The following is a 20,098-nucleotide window of genomic DNA, read 5'->3' as shown; positions in this document are numbered from 1 at the left end:
AAAATAAATAAAAAAAAAAGCAAACAGTTGCTATAATAATTGTTTATTTTATTTTTTTGTTTTACTAAAGAAAAAAAAAAATTGGACATTAACAAATTTAATTGGGGGGAAAAAACCGCAAGACATTTTGCAAGAGGGAAAAAAAAAAAAGCACTACACATTGTGTAAGTTAGGGGCACGTAGGATAAAATTATACTAAATGCTTTACACAGAAAGGTGGTAAATACAACACACAGGAGGTCCTAGGGATACGTACAGATGACAGGGTTTATTTAGCCTCACAAACTCCAAATACCTCCTGTATTTCAAGTTACTCCCGCTACCCCACTCTTACCTAGAGTGGATTCTCATTTCTCAGCCTAACATCTTCTATACTGTCATGTCCACCTACAACAATTTAGAAGCATATCAGGAAATACAAAAACTAGAACTTAGTGGTGCAGGACTAAAAATTGGCACCGTAAGAAACAAAAGACTCTTGGACAGCAGTTATATTCATGTAGAGAGTAAGGAAATACACAACATACTGTTTAGGTAAGAGCAAACTATGCTACAATGCACACATTAACTGCTGGTATTGAGGTAGTATTTCTACCCTTAAGCTCGCCACACAGGTTACAATCCGATTGTACACCCTTTAGATCTACCAAAAGCTACGTAGTGCAAGAGCCTGCCTGACTGGATAACAATTTGTTAGATTAGGTAGGTGCCACATAGTACACAGTGCTAGTGATCCAAGGATTGTATGGTCCGATTGTAAGGTGTGGCGACTCTTCATCAAAACGGAGTGTCTTGACTATGCCGATAGAAAATCCATACAAGCTATCAGAAAGCAATTTTATGTCACTGTATGCTCCATATCGTGCAGCACAGATAATAAGTATACCATCGTTCTTTCTGCATTTCAAGAAACCTCAAATTTTCAGGGTCCCATGTTTAAATAAATCCACTTTCTGTATTACACTTGGAACAATTTTTATTACATATTGTATTTACAGAGATTGCACCAATCGCCTATTTATAGATTCAACAGTCCTAGGCCCTTCAGTACCAAGCTGTTATGACGATAACCATAAAGACAACCTTGTTGCTACACAGCACATTGAAAAAATATTTACAAAAAACACTGGGGAAATGCTACAATAGTCGAAGAACATTAACTGTTTTATTAGGTACACCAAAAGAACATATTTACAAAAGGCTGCTTTCCCCAATGTACAGTGACTCAGGTCTTTAAGAAACGGCTCAACATCCCCCAACAAGCACCTTCCAAGATGTCTGCGCAAGGATGGATATATATTTCTGGGTGTACTTCTTCAATTAGAGCACAAATGGAAAGAGTCAATACACCACATCTGTGCAACTTAGCAAGTCAAAGACGCATCTTGATTGGTCGGTAGATCTGCATTTCCAAGTGTTACCTAAAGACAAAATGGAAAAAAAAAAAAAAAAAAAACACACATTAAAAAAAAAGGTCTTGATATCCAAGAATGGGACAGGCACCACCTACTGTTTAGACTCCTTTCACACAGGGGCGGGTGCGGTGGAAGGGGTTAAAAGTGCCTGCTTAGCACTGCTTTAAAAGCGGCACCCAATCATTTCAATATGCAGGGGCAGTGGAGGAGTGGGTGCATACACTGCTCCCGCACCGCCCCAAATGATGATTTATTTCTCTGTCCTGCAGGGGGAAAGCACTCCAGTGTGAGGACCACTGCCAAACTCAGCTTCAAGTGTAGTGCTTCAATATCAGACTGGGTGGGCATATAAAATCAGAGAAACAGACTAAAAATGCTCTTGGTTTTAGCATTTATTGGCACAAAAGGATAAAAACACTTACTGTAAAAGCACTTCCCCAAGGTGATGGCATACACATCTTAAAGCGGTTGTATACCCGCTGTCATTTTTTTATTTATTTTTTAAACCTGAAAAGCAAAAGCCATAATCAGCTAGTATGCACCGCATACTAGCTGATTATGAAATACTTACCTTGGAACGGGGCGAGAGGAACTTACCTGGTCCACGCCGAGAGAGAGGTCATCTTTCCTCGGCGTGTCTTCCGGGTATCGCCGCTCCAGCGCTGTGATTGGCTGGAGCGGCGATGTCATCACTCCCGCGCATGCGCGCAGGAGACTTCTCTCCGGCAAGGTCCGGCGCCTGCCGGACCTTTAGCCGAGGAGCCCCACTGCGGCGCATTGCGGGGGGGAATATCTCCTAAACCTTACAAGTTTAGGAGATATTCTTTATACCTACAGGTAAGCCTTATTATAGGCTTACCTTTAGGTTAAAGTGGTAGTACAGAGTTTACTACCACTTTAAGATAGCCGCAGGTGACATCATCCAAATGGTTCCATCTTCCGTATGCATTACGTCTTGGGTGGGATGCCTTGTCACATGCACTAGGGGCAGTGCTTTTATATTGCGTTTTCATCCTTGTGTCAAATTTTAAAAACGGAGAGCACAATTAGTCTGTTTCTCCAATTTCATATGCCCAGAGAGTCCGATACTGAAGCACTATACCCAGAGCAGAGTTCGGCAGTGGGCCTGTTCGGATTTTTCCCCAGAGGGGAATACTTTGACTTTCCTGTTCGTTCACGCAACATATTTGTAAGGCGAGAGGCCGATTAGTCCCTTGATGGTAGGGATTGGGCACACCAGTTACACCTATGCTGAATTTATCATTCACACTGATTAGGCGCTGCACTCTGTTATACATAGCATAGGAGTTCTGATTTAACAGATGTACACAACTAATGTGTTTAATCAACCTGAAGTGAATTACCAGCAGTGTGTCAGCTGTTTTGAAGGATGCAGTATTGATGAAGGGGGTTTCAATATATGGACTGAGTCACTTAAAGGGGTTGTAAAGGTTCGTCTTTTATTTTCTAAATAGGTTCCTTTAAGCTAGTGCATTGTTGGTTCACTTACCTTTTCCTTCAATTTCCCTTCTAAATGTTTTTTTTTCTTTGTTTTCTTTGTCTGAATTTCTCACTTCCTGTTTCTCCTCAGTAAGCTGTTCAGTAAGCTGTTCTGACAGACTTTCCACCGCTCAGATGATGGTGGAAAGCTTACTGAGGAGAAACAGGAAGTGAGAAATTCAAACAACAAAAAAAAAAACATTTAGAAGGGAAATCGAAGGAAAAGGTAAGTGAACCAACAATGCACTAGCTTAAAGAAACCAATTTAGAAGATAAAAGACGAACCTTTACAACCCCTTTAATGTTTTAGTGCTGCTGGTGTTTATTTTCCTTGGGCATTTAAACACCTTATTTACATGACAATTGTTTTTATAGTAGCAGCTATTTGTGTAACAGGCCATTTTACTTAATTTGAACATTAGACCATTCCTGAGGGGAAGTGGATTATTGCTTGATTGCGATGGTATACTTTTCTGTTTTTAAAGATGTACACAACTGCATGCTAGTTTTAGGTCAGTGTCTCAAAGACAGGGCAACTTTTTCAGATGGAGGTCAGGAATGACAGCTTGCAAATTCTCTCAGCACAAGTTTCTATGCAGCAAAAAGACTTCACATCAAAATATGTCAGGATGTTGGGGGGCACCAGTTATCCGACACAAACTAAACCTAACAATTCTTGAATTGTAGGCAGGGTAATCCTTTAGTTTATAGAAGCGCTCTCTCCCCATTGCTTCTAAATTCCTGTTTAATTAAATAATTCTTGAAAATCTTGAGAAATGTCCTTCAAAATATTCTCCCCCAAACAGTAAAATTCAATATGGAGAATTAAAACACCGACTATGGAGACATCTAGAAATGGAAATGCTTCTAAGCTCAAAACAGGCATTTTACATTCCTTAAAACTCCAAAAGACCACACTGCATTATACAAATGTTACACATCGGTCCTACTTACATGGTCTGTGGATTGAAGAGTTGCGATAGTGGGAAACACTGTGAGGAAAATGACTGAGTTGCCAAATTCAAAGCCGGGTTAAGAGCTGAAAAAATACAAGTCATTTTTTATGATCAGAAATAAATCCAAAAAAAATTTATAAACATTTTTTTTTTTCCCCCCTAATGCTTATACCTGAAAGGGCAGGATTCAGGGCAGCCAGTGAAATGCCTCCATTTAGCTGCAGAGCAGCTTGAGCAGCAAGTGGAAAATGCAGACCAGTACCTGATACAAGGAGATACAATGCTCATTTACTCATAAAAACAGCAAGGGAATAGATTTAGCAGCAAAACATCAAGCTGAACATACTTTAATTTGCACTCAGACTCCCACATCTACGAACCCGACACAAAATGTATTTGAGTTTCATGTTCCTGTAAAAATGGGACAAGCAATCCTAACTAGGGACAGACCGATACCGATTTTTTGGAGTCTATACCAACTATCGCCTTCCCGCCTTTGAGGCTGATATCAGGTGCCGTTATTCTGTTCCCCCCAAAACCATATCCTCTGTCCCACTTCTCCCCTATAGAAGTGACCTATGTCCCCTGCACCCCCACCCCATCGTGGTGTCCTCTGTACACACGTACATATGTAGAACTAGCCTACCTTACAAAGGTGTACAGCAGAGCAGAGATTGGCCTGTATCACAGTACAGGATGGAGGAGGGCGCAGAAGCTGCCGAAGATACCTTTTCACATTACCAGGCTGGAAATTGCCTGCTAGTATCGCCCGGCAACCAATCACCTACTGTTTAACCACTTCCCGCCCGGTCAATAGTCAATTGACGTTCGGGAAGTGGTTCTGAAATCCTGACTGGACGTCTATTGACATTCAGCAGGATAACATGCCGGCGCACCGCGTGGCGATCGGTGATGCGGGGTGTCTGACACCCTCCATCTCCGTAAAGAGCCTCGGGCGGAGGCTCTTTACCACGTGATGAGCCGTGTCCAATCACGGCTGATCACGATGTAAACAGGAAGAGCCGTTGATCGGCTCTTCCTCACTCGCGTCTGACAGACGTGAGTAGAGGAGATCGGCAGCTCTCTTGTAAGGGGGGGTTCGCGCTGATTGTTTATCAGCGCAGCCCCCCCTGGGAAGCCCACACTGGACCACCAGGGAAATGGGCAATAAAAACAAATAAAAAAAAAGGGAGAATAGATGCTAATCAGTGCCCACAAATGGGCACTGGCTGGCACAATATGGGATCAACAAGTGATGCCCAGCAATGCCATCAGTGCCACCCCTCAGTGCCCATCCGTGCCACCCATCAGTGCCCACCAGTGCCGCCTATGAGTGCCCACCAGTGCCGCATACCAGAGCCACATTTTTGTTTGTTTAGCAAAAAATTAATACCCCCAAGCTGATCGAATACCACCAAAAGAAATCTCTATTTGTGGGAACAAAATGATAAAAAAATTGTTTGGGTACAGTGTAGCATGACCGCGCAATTGTCACTCAAAGTGCGACAGCGCTGAAAGCTGAAAATTGGCTTGGGCAAAAAGGTGCGCAAGTGCCTGGTATGGAAGTGGTTAATGTGAAAATTTTACGCCAGAAGCTCCCACTCTTGCCCCATCCAGCCCTGCGATACCGGCCATGGTCTAGTGAAGAGGAGAGTGGCAAAGGCTTAGGGGGAAGGACTGGCAATACAGGTCTGCGAACTCCCTCAGGGACAGGGGGGTCTGACCAATATCGGTAAGTTTCTGACCGATACCAATTATTTGAAAAATGTGAATATCAGCCCTAATAATCGGCCACTCTAATAATCAGTCGACCTCTACTCCTAACTGGTTTGGTGCGTGTTAACCTTAGCAGGAAAGGCTATACCAGTATACCAAGTTCACTACCAAACTTGCTTTAAAACAAAAAGGCACAATAAAATACAAAGACGGCACATAAAAGCACCAAATCATTTATCATCCCAAACCTCCCGAATTGCCATAAAGATCTTGGCAATAACCTCTAAAATTGAATCTTACACCATTGCTACATAAATTCAAACAGAAATGTACTAGATGGTGCAAACCTACAGCTAGCTCATCGTTGTAGGTAGAACTTTAAAAAAAAAAAAAAAAAAAAAATGTCATGGGCCCCACAGTTGCTATAATATATAGACACTCTATTTTAGAGTCTTACTTGAAAGCAATGTTGCTCTAGGATTAATCTTGACTAGCTGCAATGTCCCAAGGACTGAGGAGGGTTGGCTGTCCCCAACGCCAAGCTTTATTATACAGTATTACAACTGCAATATATGGCAGGATGAGGCATCCCTGATTGTTCCAACCACATGAAGAAGAGACTTACTTCATCGACTCTGCGGGGTGCTTTAGTTTCCAACCTAGAGGTCGACCTATTCCCCCCTGTACCCACTTTACAGATGCAAGATACTATATGGCAGAAGGCAAAATCAATATTGTACTATGGAGGGATAATACCCCATTTAAGGTCATCTAAATTACCCTAAAGTTGGGAAATTTTAAAGGTTTGGATTGCAGTGCAGACATGACAAATTATCAGCTGTATACGGATCATACGTAGGCATATGGAATTCCAAGGCAACGATTTTACCAATATTTACAACTCTATATAGGTCCTATTGCACCCTACAAAAACTACATCGATGGGTTTAGAAATTACATATCGCTCTATGCTAGATGTGACTTTAGCACTTTACTGCTTGCTGCCCAGCATACGTATATAAACATCCTGGGAAGGAAGCAGTTACACCAGGATCATGGCTGCAGCAATCGTTCTGGTACAGGGGGTCCCCGGTTTACGAACATGAAAGGGACTGTAGGTTTGTCAAGTCGAATTTGTTTTGTAAGTCGGAACAGCGGAGCAGGAAAAAGCGGTGATCTGCAGGCTTCACTAGGCCGCGGCTGTGACAGGCGGTTTTAGCAGCCCGGCAGGCCACTGGACCGTACCAGGCATGTGGATGGGCAGGCAGGATGACGAGGGGGGCACCTTAACTCGCAGCCAGGCCAGCTCACTTCAGCAAGGCACAGGCCCGGAAGATGGCGGCAGCCACGGGTGTGCAGGATCGCCGCAATACAGGCACAGGACACAGCAGGGTATGGAGAGGAACGAGCAGGCAATTAGGTTGTTTTTCAGCATTTATGTTCAGGGATGGCTAAGGATGGAGTGCAGGATTCTTGGAGCTCCTCGCTAAATCCCAGTTCGTAAGTAGGAGTCGTTCGCAACTCGGATGTTCGTAACTCGGGGACCCCTGTACTTTTTTTTTTTTTAAGTTGGCAATTGGCTTTCCAGTAAAAGCGATCTGAGGCTTTACAGCTGCCTAAATCACTTTTATAGCGCTCGGGAGCCCCACCACCTCCGCCCTTCACCAACCATTCGTGGGCTCTCTTGATCCACCAGTGGAGCCAGGGACCGAGACAAGCAGCCTGCCTACAGAGGAGATGGAGGAACATCCATGAAGATGAAAGCAACAAGGGTTTTGTCACTGAAGGTTTCAGTGCCATCATTCCCTAGCAATTACAGCCAGAGAAGCAGCTGATCAAACAAGATCTGTGTTTGAGGGCAGAGGAGAGATCAGATTTAGAGAGTATGGCTGCATTCACACTGGGGCGTGGAAGCCGTTGGCAGTAAAGCAGCGCCTTAACATCTTTTTTGAGAAGGTAATCGGCCGCTAGCAGGGCACTTTTAACCCACGCAATATAATCTTATAGACACACACACACACACACACACACACACACACACACACACACACACACACACATAATCATTCTTACTAAAAACTTACCTACAGCCACTAAGAAAAATAAATTGCAGCATGAATTGTGGAATACAAAATATTAATTACTGTGTAAACTTACCCTCTGCCAATTTAGCCATGAGCTGCAATCTTCCAGTTGCCCCCAGATCAAACCCACTGCGTTCAAGATCCTCATTATCGAGGAACGAAACATCTGTACTGCCATCACCACGATCTGTCACATTACCAACTTTCATAGGTCGACCTGCCAACTCAAAGCCATTCAACTGATCCAGGGCTCGCCGAGCACACTCTGCATCTGAAAACTAGAGGAAAAAATCAAATGAGCACTCAAAAGCGCAACTCCAGGCATAAAAAGTTACCAACCAATGGTAGTTTCCTCCTGCTAACCATAACTGCACACAGTATTCACTTACAAAAATGTATTTTAGTACTTTGCAAAAGGAAAAAATAAATAAAAATGTTTCCTCCCTCACTGAAGAACACAGAAGTTAGGAAGTCTAAAAGCAGCCCAACAGAGGAGTGGGAAAAACAGAAAACACTAAGGTTCAGGAGACAAAAATGGGGCCTGCCTGCAGCTCAATCAGCAGCCAGAAGGACCTAGGCCTGAAATTTGAGGCCAAAACATCCACCTGATATTAGAGAATGTGGCAAAAGAAGACAAGGTGGTAGCTTTGCAATCGGGTAAACAATTTTTGCAGTTTATGTGGGCAAACAGTTGGAATATCTAGGAGTTAAAATTCCAACAGATCTTCCACTTCTACTACGAACGCAAGCTGAATTGTTATTATGGTCAAAGCTTTCTTTATCATGGTTTGGCCGTATTAACTCAATTAAGATGGATATTCCTCCAAAGTATTTATACCTATTTCAAACCCTACCCGTTAAATTATTTAAAACTTTTTTTTTTTTTCACCTGGTTTACCATAATATACGACCAAATGGGAGCGGGAATTAAAACAGGTTAACACAAAAGGAAGATTGGGATAAAATTGTTATTAAACACTCATAAATTTTCAGTAGCTTGGGACACCCAAGAGCGCAATTTGAAATTGCCATCTAGATGGTACTGCACTCTAGGTAATTTAAACCCAATTTTTTTCCATCACAATCAGATCGATGTTGGCGTTGTAATGTCGCTACAGATAACTTATCCCCATCTCTGGTGGGCCTGTACCTCTATTTACAAACTATGGGACCAAGTAATAAACTTATATAAAAGATTGTTGTGGATGAATCAATAATTCTGTTGAATTGGCTCTTTTTTCTTTCTCACCTCAACTACTCAAAAATCTTTTTTTTTTGTCAACAGCAAGACAATGCATACAAAGATATTGAAAATCCCCTATTGTCCCTACAATTCTGGAGTGGACTGAGACTCTTAATGGTATTATGCATATGGAGATACTGGTAGCTGAAAATAATGATACTATACAGAAGTTTAATAGGGTGTGTCAGACCTGGATAACATTTAAAAATGCATCAACATTTATAGAAATGTTTTAATTTTCAAATGTATTGCTGTTGGAGCATATATATTTAATTTTGCTTGAAATAATCTTTAAGGTTGAAGAAAGATTGTGATTTTGTTATTGTGAGACACCACTGTTTATGTTTTTTCCCTACTCCTCCCCCCCATTTTTTTTTGTTGTCGCTCGGAATACATAGAGGGTAAAAGTAGAACAAGATCCTAGAAAAAACAGGCTAGGATGATGGTCTGCCTGAGACACCTAGAGATGGTATAACAAGAAGGCAGAGACGGAAAAGGAATTAGACTTTAGGAAGAAGCAGTAACAGATTCTCACAGTCAGAACATCAAGACAACAGGAACGAAATTTCCTTTAGAAAAACAAACAAACCTGACAAAAGGATGAAAGATGTCCTGGATGAGGTGGCAAAAAGAGTCCTGGATCTGAACTATTCAAGCCAGAAAGGATTCCTTACACTCCATTTGCAGAAACTGGGCTACAAGGAATATGAACTTATGGGTGAGAGTAGTAGAAAATGGGTTCAAATAGTTTCTGAAGTAGGGAACTAGGGGGAGCAGATGGAGGGAGCTAAATGAAAGACTTTGAATACAAGACGCAGAGAGCAAAATGTTGGTCCAGACCCACTTGTACGAAGGGGGTAATTTGTCCCAAAGAGAAACTCTTAAACCCCTAAAAAAAACTAAAATTAGTAGTGCTTTACCGTTAACACCTCCTGCCCCAGTGTGAAAGTAGGCTTAAGGTGGAAGCCCAGAGTATGCCTTTCATGTCCGTTGATAGGCCTTGCCGAAAGTAGCTTACCTAGCTTTCAGCATCAGATGAATCACAGAATTAGATATGCCTCCGTCTCTCAAAACCTGCAAGATATCAGCTGCAGTAGTGACGAGTTCTCTTTACAGGGGATTTTACCAGCTAGTCATAATTTGACAAGGTACAATCCAAATAGAAAGTGGAGTCTCCAAATTTTGGGGAAAGACTTGTTGACAGTCTTAAGGTAGAGCCAACAGCTGCAGTAATGAGAAGATAAATTCTCAGCTTGAGCATAATAGCCACAGACTAAACATCGGCCTGAATGATTCCTCTTTCCTTCCGATAAATTTTCTTTGTCGCTACTTAAATTTTAGTTAATCATTTTCGACCGACTACTCCCTTTCAAATGAAAATTTTGCAATGCCATGCTTTTATTGTACAATTATAAAACTCTTCTCCTCCCCCCATCTCTCACATGCCAAATTCTGGCGGTCAGGTGGAAGCACTCCAGCACCTCCACAGCCACCGTATTGCTTCTAAACTTCCCAGTAACGCGCGCCCCCAGGACTGGCATGGCGGGTTCCAGCAAGTAGAGCGGCGCGGACATGCTTTCTCCCACCTCTCCCAGAACAGCCATTAAAGAGAACCTGTCATATAGTTACCATAAGGAGGACCTTTTGTCCCCCAATGTGCTGAAAAAAAAAAATCAGGGACACCTATGCATTAAAACATTGAGATACATATCACTTTGAACCATGCATGCCGGAGTTAAAGGAAAAAATTCTAGCATCAGACTACCTCTGTAATGCTAATACGATTACCTGTAGCAGGCTTCTAAAGCATTGCCTTTGGAAAGTATAGGGTAGTCAATTTTGTTGCCATTTTACAGACGCACGCAAATTTAAGAGACCATTCATACTGATTGCACACAAACCCAAAACAGTTTAGTGTGCTGGCATCTGTCCATTTCAGCTGCAGTGAGCCACTGGTGGGGGGGGGGGGGGAGTGTGATGCACATTTAAGCATATCAGTTTCCTTTGTATGTCACCGCACAGCAGCCTGGTGCATTGCGTTTGCTGTGTGGCGACATGCAGGGACATCCAGTGAGATACGATATTATGCACACGTCTGGAACACAGAGAAACTGTGTTCTGGTATGGTCATGACACATAGAAAACTATTGTCTTCTGTAGGTCATTGTAGATACCTGCATTTATCCATGAGGAAAAACAGTGCAAAAAAAAAAAAAAAAAAGTGCCAAATCCTGGTGATCTCTGATCTCAATGTTGTTCAGGTAGATCTCCACCTCTCAAAAGGTTGCCTCCCCCTGCTCTAGGGTATCTGGTTTCAGAAAATATTTTGGGGATTTGTGTGCAAAAAAAAATGCCCTGGCAGCAAAAGGTTTAAATATTAGACTCTACCATGGCTTTACATATTCTAATTCGCACTAGATAATTATTGACAGAAAAACAAAGATTACCGTGATAAATCCATAACCCTTGGATCGCCCTGTATCAGGTTCTCTAAGAAGCTGAATGTTCTCAATCTGAAAAATAAAATGATTCTTCTTTTAGCATTGACAGAATCCACAACTAAAAACAAAAAAGTAAAATTATACATTCAAATGAAAAGCGTAAATAACCTTTCCAAAAGGTTCAAAAATTCCTTTTAGCATGTCCTCTGTGATATTGAAGTGCAGAGAGCCTACATAGAGACGCATGGGTCCAGCATTTCCTCTCTGCAGATTATTTGCCATAGCGGCCAAACGGTTCTTCTCAGCCTATAGAAAGGAAAAAAAAAAAAAAAAAAAAGTTAACAGCAGTCGCTCTTTCACAACACTTTCTCCTATTTACCCAATAACAAAAAATTACCTTGTGCCAACACTCTTTACAACCGACAAAGCTACCGCACTATATTTCAGTGCCAAATACGAACTGTGGTGTAGAATAGTATGAATCTTGGTAAAAGAAGGTAAGTACAATGTGACACAACACTGCACAAACATTCCTAGGCTAAAAGAGACCTAGCACATGTACAGGCAATTCGCTTCATGTTTATAGCTATGAACCAGACCAGTGAACACTTAAATAATGCAACCAAAGGCGACAAAGTCTTAAGGACTGCAGGTCAAATATCAAAAATTTTAGTTTTTCCTCTGTCCTACAAAGCACAAAAATGGGCAAAAAACAAAACAAATCTGTGAGAAATTAACAATGCCTACCTGTGAAGCCTGTACCATGATTGGTACACCTAGCAGTCTCTGGCCAGTTAGGCCAATGGCCAAAGGTACAGACTGGATAGCTACAAATTCAACATATGCAATGCCCTTTGATCTGCGAGAGTTTCGGTCTGCTATAATTCTCACATCTCGCACCTAAAAAAAAAAAAAACACAAGAAGCGACAGGTCAGTTACAGGATTTTTTAACAAACACATAAGCCTTTATTATGATGATCATCTTACTTTTCCTACAGCAGAGAAAAAGTCCTCTAAGTCACGTGGACGAATGCGAGCAGCCAGCTGCATACAAAATACTGTTCTTGCATCACGTTCTTCTGGAGTTAAGATAGGTTCTGGTTGCCTGGTAGGGATTTAAAAACATGTGTTAAACAAAAATTCATATGTATTTAGACATGAATAAAGTGTTGTACATACAGTAAAGTTAACCTCTTCCCGCCGCCTGTACACATATGTAGCCTCAATTAAGTGGGACGTCTTCTGTGATGCCACATATATGTGTACCAGCGTTTGTGCTGGGAGCATGCTGCACAGTGAGCTACAAGCATAGAACCAGGGTCCTGTACTAACAAAATCAGGAATCGGGACTCCTCAGTGATCAGTCACTGTGAAGCCCGGACATGCATATTTTTTTTCCTCCTCTGAATGGAGCAAAAGATTGCTAGGGCAGAAAAAAACGTAAACCATTGTTTCTGGGTCCTACTACAGGTACAAACATACACATATGTGGTATTGCTGCAATCATCAGGAGCAGAAGAAATTTTTTAGAGTTGTTAATTTAAAAAGTTACCATTTACCACCAAATGAAAGCCCAATTTGTCCAAAAAAGATTAGGGTATAATCCGCCTGGACACACAAGTAGCTGCAATGATATGTAGTTTTACTAACACATGTCAAAGTTGAAGAATTGTGTCCAGGCTTTACGATCATGAAGGGGTTAAAACAGAGAAATAAAATGTATAGTATGTCAGCACAACATCTTAGGTCGAAAGACAGTACCTTGTCCCGAAACATAACCCTGAAGCTATAATGTGCCAACCACTGAAACAGCAATCACCAAAAAGCTACCATAAATATTCCAGAGTACTCAAGAAGCACTAAAAACAAAATGCTCAACATACAAAAAAGGTATTCCTGCTTTGCCTGTCTGGTGTTGGCATTTTGAATTCAACCCTCGAGTAGGCAGCCCCATTAAAATCAATGGGAAGCTGTCGGCTCAAACAGCTAATCTCATACAGTTACTTATGTAAATCGTTCATGCAGCGAGCGCATTCGAGTGATCAGCCCTAGACGCTGACTGACTGCGCCCAGGGCCGATCACTCGCTCGTGCTCACCACATGAGCAATTACATATGAGTGGGCATGATCAGCCATCGCTAACACAAAGCGGGTACATTTGAAAGTGTTAATATACAGTGCATTCAGAAAGTATTAACAGCACTCAAAAACTTTTTCCACATTTTGTTACAGCCTTATTTCAAAATAGATTACTAGATTACTAATTTTCCTCAAAATTCTACAAATAATACCCCACAACGTGAAAGAAGTTTGTTTGAAATCTTTGCAAATGTATTAAATAATAATATCACATGTACTTTTATACCAAGGCATTGCTAAACTGGCAGTAGAACACCAAGCGATTTTCGGACACTTTTGAAGAGTTTTTTTTTATTTATTTTTTAGGAGCTTTCCATTAATTTCAATGGAGAGGGGCGTTTGAGGCGCTTTTTTTTTAGCTCTCCAAACATGGTCCAAAAGATGCCGCTTGCAAGATTTTTTTTCACCGCCCCGCCAGCGCACCTTCGCAGTGTGAAAGCATTAATTGATTTTAATGGAAATAGGTTTTCGTGAGCTTTTTTAGTGCAAAAGTGAAAAGCACCTCAGTGTGAAAGGGGTGCAAGTATTCGTGACACTCAAAATTGACCTCAATCTCATCCTGTTTCCACCGATCATTCTTGATGTGTTTCTACAACTTGATTGGAGTCCACTTATGGTAAATTCAGTTGATTGGATATTATTTGGAAAGGTACACACCTGTCTATATAAGGTCCCACAGTTAACAGTATGTCAGAGCACAAACCAAGCCATGAAGTCCAAGGGATGGTCTGTAGACCTCAGAGGCCGGATTATATGAAGGCACGGACCTGGGGAACGGGAACAGAAACATTTCTGCAGTATTGAAGGTCCCAATGAGCACCGTGTCCCTCCATCATCCATAAATAGAAGAAGTTGGAACTACCCGAACTCTTCCTAGAGTTGGACTGCCTGGCCAAACTGAGTGTATGGGGAGAATGGCCTTAGTCAGGGAGGTGACCAAGAACCAGATTGCCACTCTGACAGAGCTCCAGCATTTCTCTGTGGAGAGGTGAACCTTCCAGAAGAACAACCATCTCAGCAGCACTCCACCATCAGGCCTGTATTGTAGAGTGACCAGTCAAAAGCCACCCGACAGCCCGCCTGGAGTATGCCAAAAGGCACCTGAAGGACTCGGACCATTAGAAAAATTCTCTGGTCTGACTGGCAAGCATCATATCTGGAGGAAACCAGGCAGTCTTCATTACCTGGCCAATAATGAAGCATTGTGGTGGTAGCATCATGCTGTGGAGATGTTTTCCACCAGCAGGAACTGGGCGACTAGTCAATACCAAGGGAAAGATGAATGCAGCAATGTACAGAGTCATCCTTGATGAAAACCTGCTCCAGAGTGCTCTGGACCTCAGACTGGGGCGAAGGTTCATCTTCCAACAGGACAATGACCCAAGATAACAAAAAGGAGTGGCTATAGGACAACTCTGTGAAAGTCCTTGATGAGCCCAGACTTGAACATCTCTGGAGATCTAAAAATGGCTGGAGCACCAATGCTCTCCCAAACAACCCGATGGAGCTTGACAGGTCCTGCAAAGAAGACTGGGAGAAACTGCCCAAAATTGGTGTGCCAAGATTGTAGCATTATGCGTACATGGGATTTTTCTTTTCTTTTTATTGATAATAAATTTGCAAATACTGCAAACATACTTCTTTGACGTTATTACAGGCTATGTATGGTTTGTAGAACTTTGAGGAAAATAATTTAATCAGTTTTGGAATAAGGCTGTAACATAAAAAGTGAAGCGCTGTGAATACTTTCAGGGTGCACTGTACCCATAGAAAGCACAGCAAAATAAGAATAAAACATTTTTAAACAAAACACTTTTTGCAACCAAAAGATACCTGATGGGACTTTTTTCCTTATGTCGGGGGCTGCGACTTTTGCTACGTGTGTGGCGCCGCCTGTCAAATTAAGTATTTATTTCGATTATCAGTTCATTTTTGTTCAAACAAAAACATTAAATAAAGGGTTATTATACAAGCATTTTTTTCAGAAGCGAATACAAGGTAGGTGGGTTATAATAGCCCTTCTGCGCATCAAAAAATATTTAAGAGGGGGGGGGGGGGGGCAATAAATACATTTTTACTTAAAAATGTAAACCTCTACTATTGAGGGGAAAAAAGGCTGTAGTTAAAAAAACATTTCCATATTTATTAACATCGCTTACAGCAATCTTCTTGCCAAAGATTTTTCTGTTCACATACTGTATATGATTACATTTCATATTTAAAAAGGACAGTGGAGGAGCTGGAGCCAGCGGTTGGCTTTTTAGTGATAACAACCGATGCAACTAAAAGCCACTCGGCTGATATCCTAAAAGGAGCGGGGAGGAGACGTCATCCCCCACCCCCCTCCTGCCACCTTGATCCCACACAAAGCCAGATTCGGCTTTGATCGGGTCTCCGATGTAAAATCCTGGAAGCGACACCACTTCCGGTTTACTCGTCTGTCAATGGCGCGATACTGTGTGCTGTATCGCAAAAAATGGGCTGATAAGGAAAGGGGTAAATTCTCCCGGGGCTGATGTTAACATTTTTATATAAGGGCTGTTACTGATTAAAATTTCCGTGTTCCATTAATGTTTTTTTTTTTTTTTAAATCGACTAATTTCAATTATAAACGTTTATACATTTTTCGGATCACCATCATATATAGTCCTCACTGTAATATCCACAGACATCTCCCCCACTGTATAGGAAGATTAGTGCTTTCTTAGTCTTACCAGAGAAGCCGGCCGAACACAAGCAGTTAAGGGCCGGGTGATGACGTCAGCACGCCGCTCTAGGCTCACCTAGGCCGCCCCTTGGTGGACCAAGATGGCCGCCGCTCCGGGAGCTAGGCTGAAGCCGCGGCCTTTCCTATGGCCGAGGCAGCAGCGGAGCTCCGCTGATCATTTACGATCCGTTGCACCACTAGTACCGAATATTTTTTTTTTACGATTAATCGAGGAATTAATCTTTAATTTCCACAGCCCTAAATACTGTATATATATAACTTTTTTTTTTTATACGTGTCCCCTCTGTCCCTGCGTGCTCGAGCAGGAAAGAAAGCGAATATGCACCTACGATTTTTAGGTACCATAGTTTGTTGCCATTTCACGAGACATTTCAAAGCATGACATGTTAGGTATCCATTTATTCAGCATAACATCTTTCACATTGTACAAGAAAAAAATAAAATAAAATTGAATTAACTTATTATTGACCGTGTATTTTTTTCAACATTAAAAATTGCTCTTGAAAGACCGCAGTACAAATATTGCGACATAAAAAATTTGCGACGATCGCCAGTTTATTCTCTAGGGTCTCTGCAAAAAATATATAATTTGTGAGATATCCATCTATATATATCTCACAAACACACACACATGGACGGACACAGCAGCAATTGACCTTAGGGTTTATTATTCTTCCTTTCAGGAGATGACTAGGCAGAAAAAACAGCACTTCAAGTGTTAAAACACTTCTCAGTATAGCACCTCCCAGGGGGTTCATCCCTCTCTCTGCATCATGCAGCCCCAGTTCGTAAAGCAGTAAGCAGTACAAACAAAGGAGGGGAGGGTGCTGTGTCCGTCTATGAACTCAGAGAAATGGATTTTACGGTCAGTACAAAAATCGTATTTTTTTATTTTTGCTTGAAAATTTTCTCGTCCGTTCATGGACGGACAGAGCAGCAATTGACCTTAGGGACGTCCCCAAGCAGTGTCAATTTTTTTTTAGAGGGGTGGGAAAATCACAGAAAACCAAACTTCACCCCTAAACAAACCAGAGTTCCTCAACGGAGGAACTTCAACCTTAAACAGCCGCCTGTAAAACCTTGCGGCCAAAGGAGGCATCCGAAGATGCACTCACATCCACCTTGTAAAATTTTAAGAAGGTGTGGATTGACGACCAGGTCGCTGCCTTACAGACCTGTAACACAGACGCTTGATGGCGGAAAGCCCAAGAGGCATCAATCGCCCTGGTCGAATGCGCCATAACCTGAAAGGGAGGCGCCCGCCCCTTTAGGGCATAGGCCTGGAGCACGACTGGTCTGATCCACCTAGAAATGGTGGCCGACGAGACCGCCAGACCTTTCTTAGGACCAGTCACCGACACAAACAGTGAACCCGACTTCCGAAACGGAGCCATAGCAGACAAGTACACCCATAGGGCCAAGGAATGCACGTCCAAGGAATGCAAAGTGGCCGAAACAGCCTTTGGAGAGAATGATGGCTGCGGCCGCAGCACCACCTTATCCTTGTGGATGACCAAGAAAGGAGCCTTGCAAAACAAGGCCGCCAGTTCAGATACCTGTCTGACCGAAGTAATTGCCACCAGAAAGACCACCTTCTGGGACAGAGTCAAGTCCCATGGGGGCAGTGGAGGACGCACAGGAGGGGCCACATGCCGAACCCCCTGCACAAACGTACGCACCACAGAGTGCGCCGCCAATGGTCGCTGAAAGTAAACAGCCAGAGCCGAAATCTGACCCTTAACCGTACTTAAGGCGAGAGCCTGATCCACTTCACGCTGTAAGAACAGCAGAATCCGGGACATCACGTATGTACGAGGGTGCCATTTCATCTCTTCACACATAGAGATGTAGGCCTTCCAAGTACGATCGTAAATCTTTCGCGACGTAGACTTTCGTGCTCGTAGCATGGTAGAGATCACCGAGTACGACAGGCCTTGGTCCTTCAGCACCTGGCTCTCAACAGCCACGCTGTTAAAGCCAGCGACTGTAAAGCAGGGTGAAAGATAGGACCCTGCGACAGAAGATCTACTCTCAGAGGTAGAGGCCAAGGGACGTCTGCCACCAGACGCACCAGGTCCGCGTACCAGGAACGGCGCGGCCAATCTGGAGCGATTAGGATCGTTGGTATCCCCTCCGCTTCCACTCTGCATAGCAGGCAAGGAAGAAGCTTCAGAGGAGGGAAGGTGTAGATTAGGCGATAGTGACCCCATGGCGTCACCAACGCGTCTGACGCGTCCGCCCATGGGTCTCTTGACCTGGCCACGAACCGTGACACCTTCCGATTGAGACGGGACGCCAGAAGGTCCACGTCTGGAGTGCCCCATCTTTGGCACAGACCCTGAAACACTTCCGGGTGTGTGACTCAAGTAGTCGGCCTGCCAGTTCTGCACCCCCGGAATGTACACGGCCGACAGAGCCAGAACGTATCTTTCGGCCCACCGGAGAATGTGCGTGACTTCCGTCGCTGCGGCCGAGCTCCGTGTGCCCCCCTGATGATTGACATACGCCACGGCCGTGGCGTTGTCAGACTGGATCCTGACCGGTCGGTCCTGCAGACCCAGAGATCACTTGGAGAGGCACAGCCGGATCGCTCAGAGCTCCAGGACATTGACTGGCAGGCGGGACTCCTCCTGAGTCCAGCGCCCCTGGGCTGACTGGACACCCCAGACACCCCCCCAGCCGGAGAGGCTGGCTTCCGTCGTAAACCACAGTCCAATGGCACGGCAGAAACGATTTTCCGGTCTGAAGTACCGGAGATGTCAGCCACCACACAAGGGAGGACCTGAACAGGCGACTCACCCGAATCTGGTAATCCAGAGACGAAGGGAGCGTGTCCCAACGTGACAGAATCTTTCTGTAACACTCGTGTGGAATTGAGCATACGGGACCGCCTCGAAAGAGGCCACCATCAGACCCAGAACCCCCATGCAAAAGCGAAGCGACGACCACTTCTGGGTCGCCAACCGCTGCACCGCAGATTGCAGCGTCTGTAGTTTCTCCTTTGGGAGGAAAACCCTCGCCTCTGAGGAATCCAGAATCAACCCCAGGTATTCCAGCCACTGAGACGGTACCAGTACTGACTTCTGGACATTCAATAGCCAACCGAATTGGCTGACAGGTGATAGACACGTCCTCTTCTAATTCTGAGCTTGAAGAAGCTCTCAGAAGGTCGTCTAGGTATCCTACGATAGCAATCCCGCGCTACCTCAGCAGAGCCAGAATCAGAGCGAGCACCTTGGTGAAAACCCATGGTGCCGAGGCCAGGCCGAACGGGAGGGCCACAAATTGAAAGTGGTCCTCCCCGACCGCAAAACGCAGAAATCTCTGGTGTTTTTCGCATATGGGGATATGCAGGTGCGCGTCCTTGATATCCAAGGACGCCAGAAATTCCCCCTGATGGAGTGCCGCCACTACAGAGCGAACCGACTATCTTGAACTTCTGTACTTTGACAAAACAGTTGAGGGCCTTGAGGTCCAGGATTGGACGGACCCCTTTCTACTTGGGGACTACAAACAGATTGGAGTAAAACCCTTGAAACCGTTCCGCTGAGGGAACTGGTACAATCACTCCACTGACCAGCAGATCTTGAACAGCCCCTGACAGGGCGTTCCGGGGGAAGCTGGAGGTTGGAAGGAAAAAAATCTGTTTGGTGGACAAGAGAAACTATCTTGTACCCCGAGGAAACTACTTCGTAAACCCATCGGTCGGAAAGAGGCCTCCACCGAGCCACGAATTTGCGAAGCCGGCCCCCCACCCGAGAGACGGGCGGGGGCAGACCTTCATGCAGAAGCAGGCTTGTCCGCAGGCTTGTTGGGCTTGCAGGACCAGGTGCGCTTTTGTCCTTCAGCAGGCGCCTTGGCACCCTGGAAATGTT

At 43.8% G+C, this 20,098-nt stretch overlaps 1 protein-coding gene across 2 annotated transcripts in view; it reads right to left on the bottom strand.

Annotated features, from left to right (window-relative positions):
* Positions 1–956: 956 nt before the first annotated feature.
* The window catches only part of RBM23 (RNA binding motif protein 23), a 43,795-nt gene continuing 24,653 nt past the window's right edge, over positions 957–20,098 (bottom strand). The window contains exons 6-14 of one of the 2 annotated variants that reach the window (XM_040354281.1): positions 15,329–15,388; positions 12,344–12,461; positions 12,103–12,255; positions 11,524–11,661; positions 11,362–11,427; positions 7,745–7,949; positions 4,044–4,133; positions 3,870–3,954; positions 957–1,421 (exon numbers count right to left, since the gene is read on the bottom strand). In XM_040354281.1, coding sequence (XP_040210215.1) covers positions 1,418–1,421; positions 3,870–3,954; positions 4,044–4,133; positions 7,745–7,949; positions 11,362–11,427; positions 11,524–11,661; positions 12,103–12,255; positions 12,344–12,461; positions 15,329–15,388 — 919 coding nt within the window. In that variant the 3' untranslated portion in view covers positions 957–1,417. Of the gene's footprint in view, positions 1,422–3,865; positions 3,955–4,043; positions 4,134–7,744; positions 7,950–11,361; positions 11,428–11,523; positions 11,662–12,102; positions 12,256–12,343; positions 12,462–15,328; positions 15,389–20,098 lie in introns of those variants that run through there. The other variant, XM_040354286.1, reaches the window with a different exon arrangement.

This window comes from Rana temporaria, chromosome 1 (genome assembly GCF_905171775.1).
Source record: "Rana temporaria chromosome 1, aRanTem1.1, whole genome shotgun sequence".
NCBI classification, from domain to species: Eukaryota; Metazoa; Chordata; class Amphibia; order Anura; family Ranidae; genus Rana; species Rana temporaria.
Note: the sequence above shows the minus strand (reverse complement) of the source record. Positions and strands in the feature narration are given on the sequence as shown.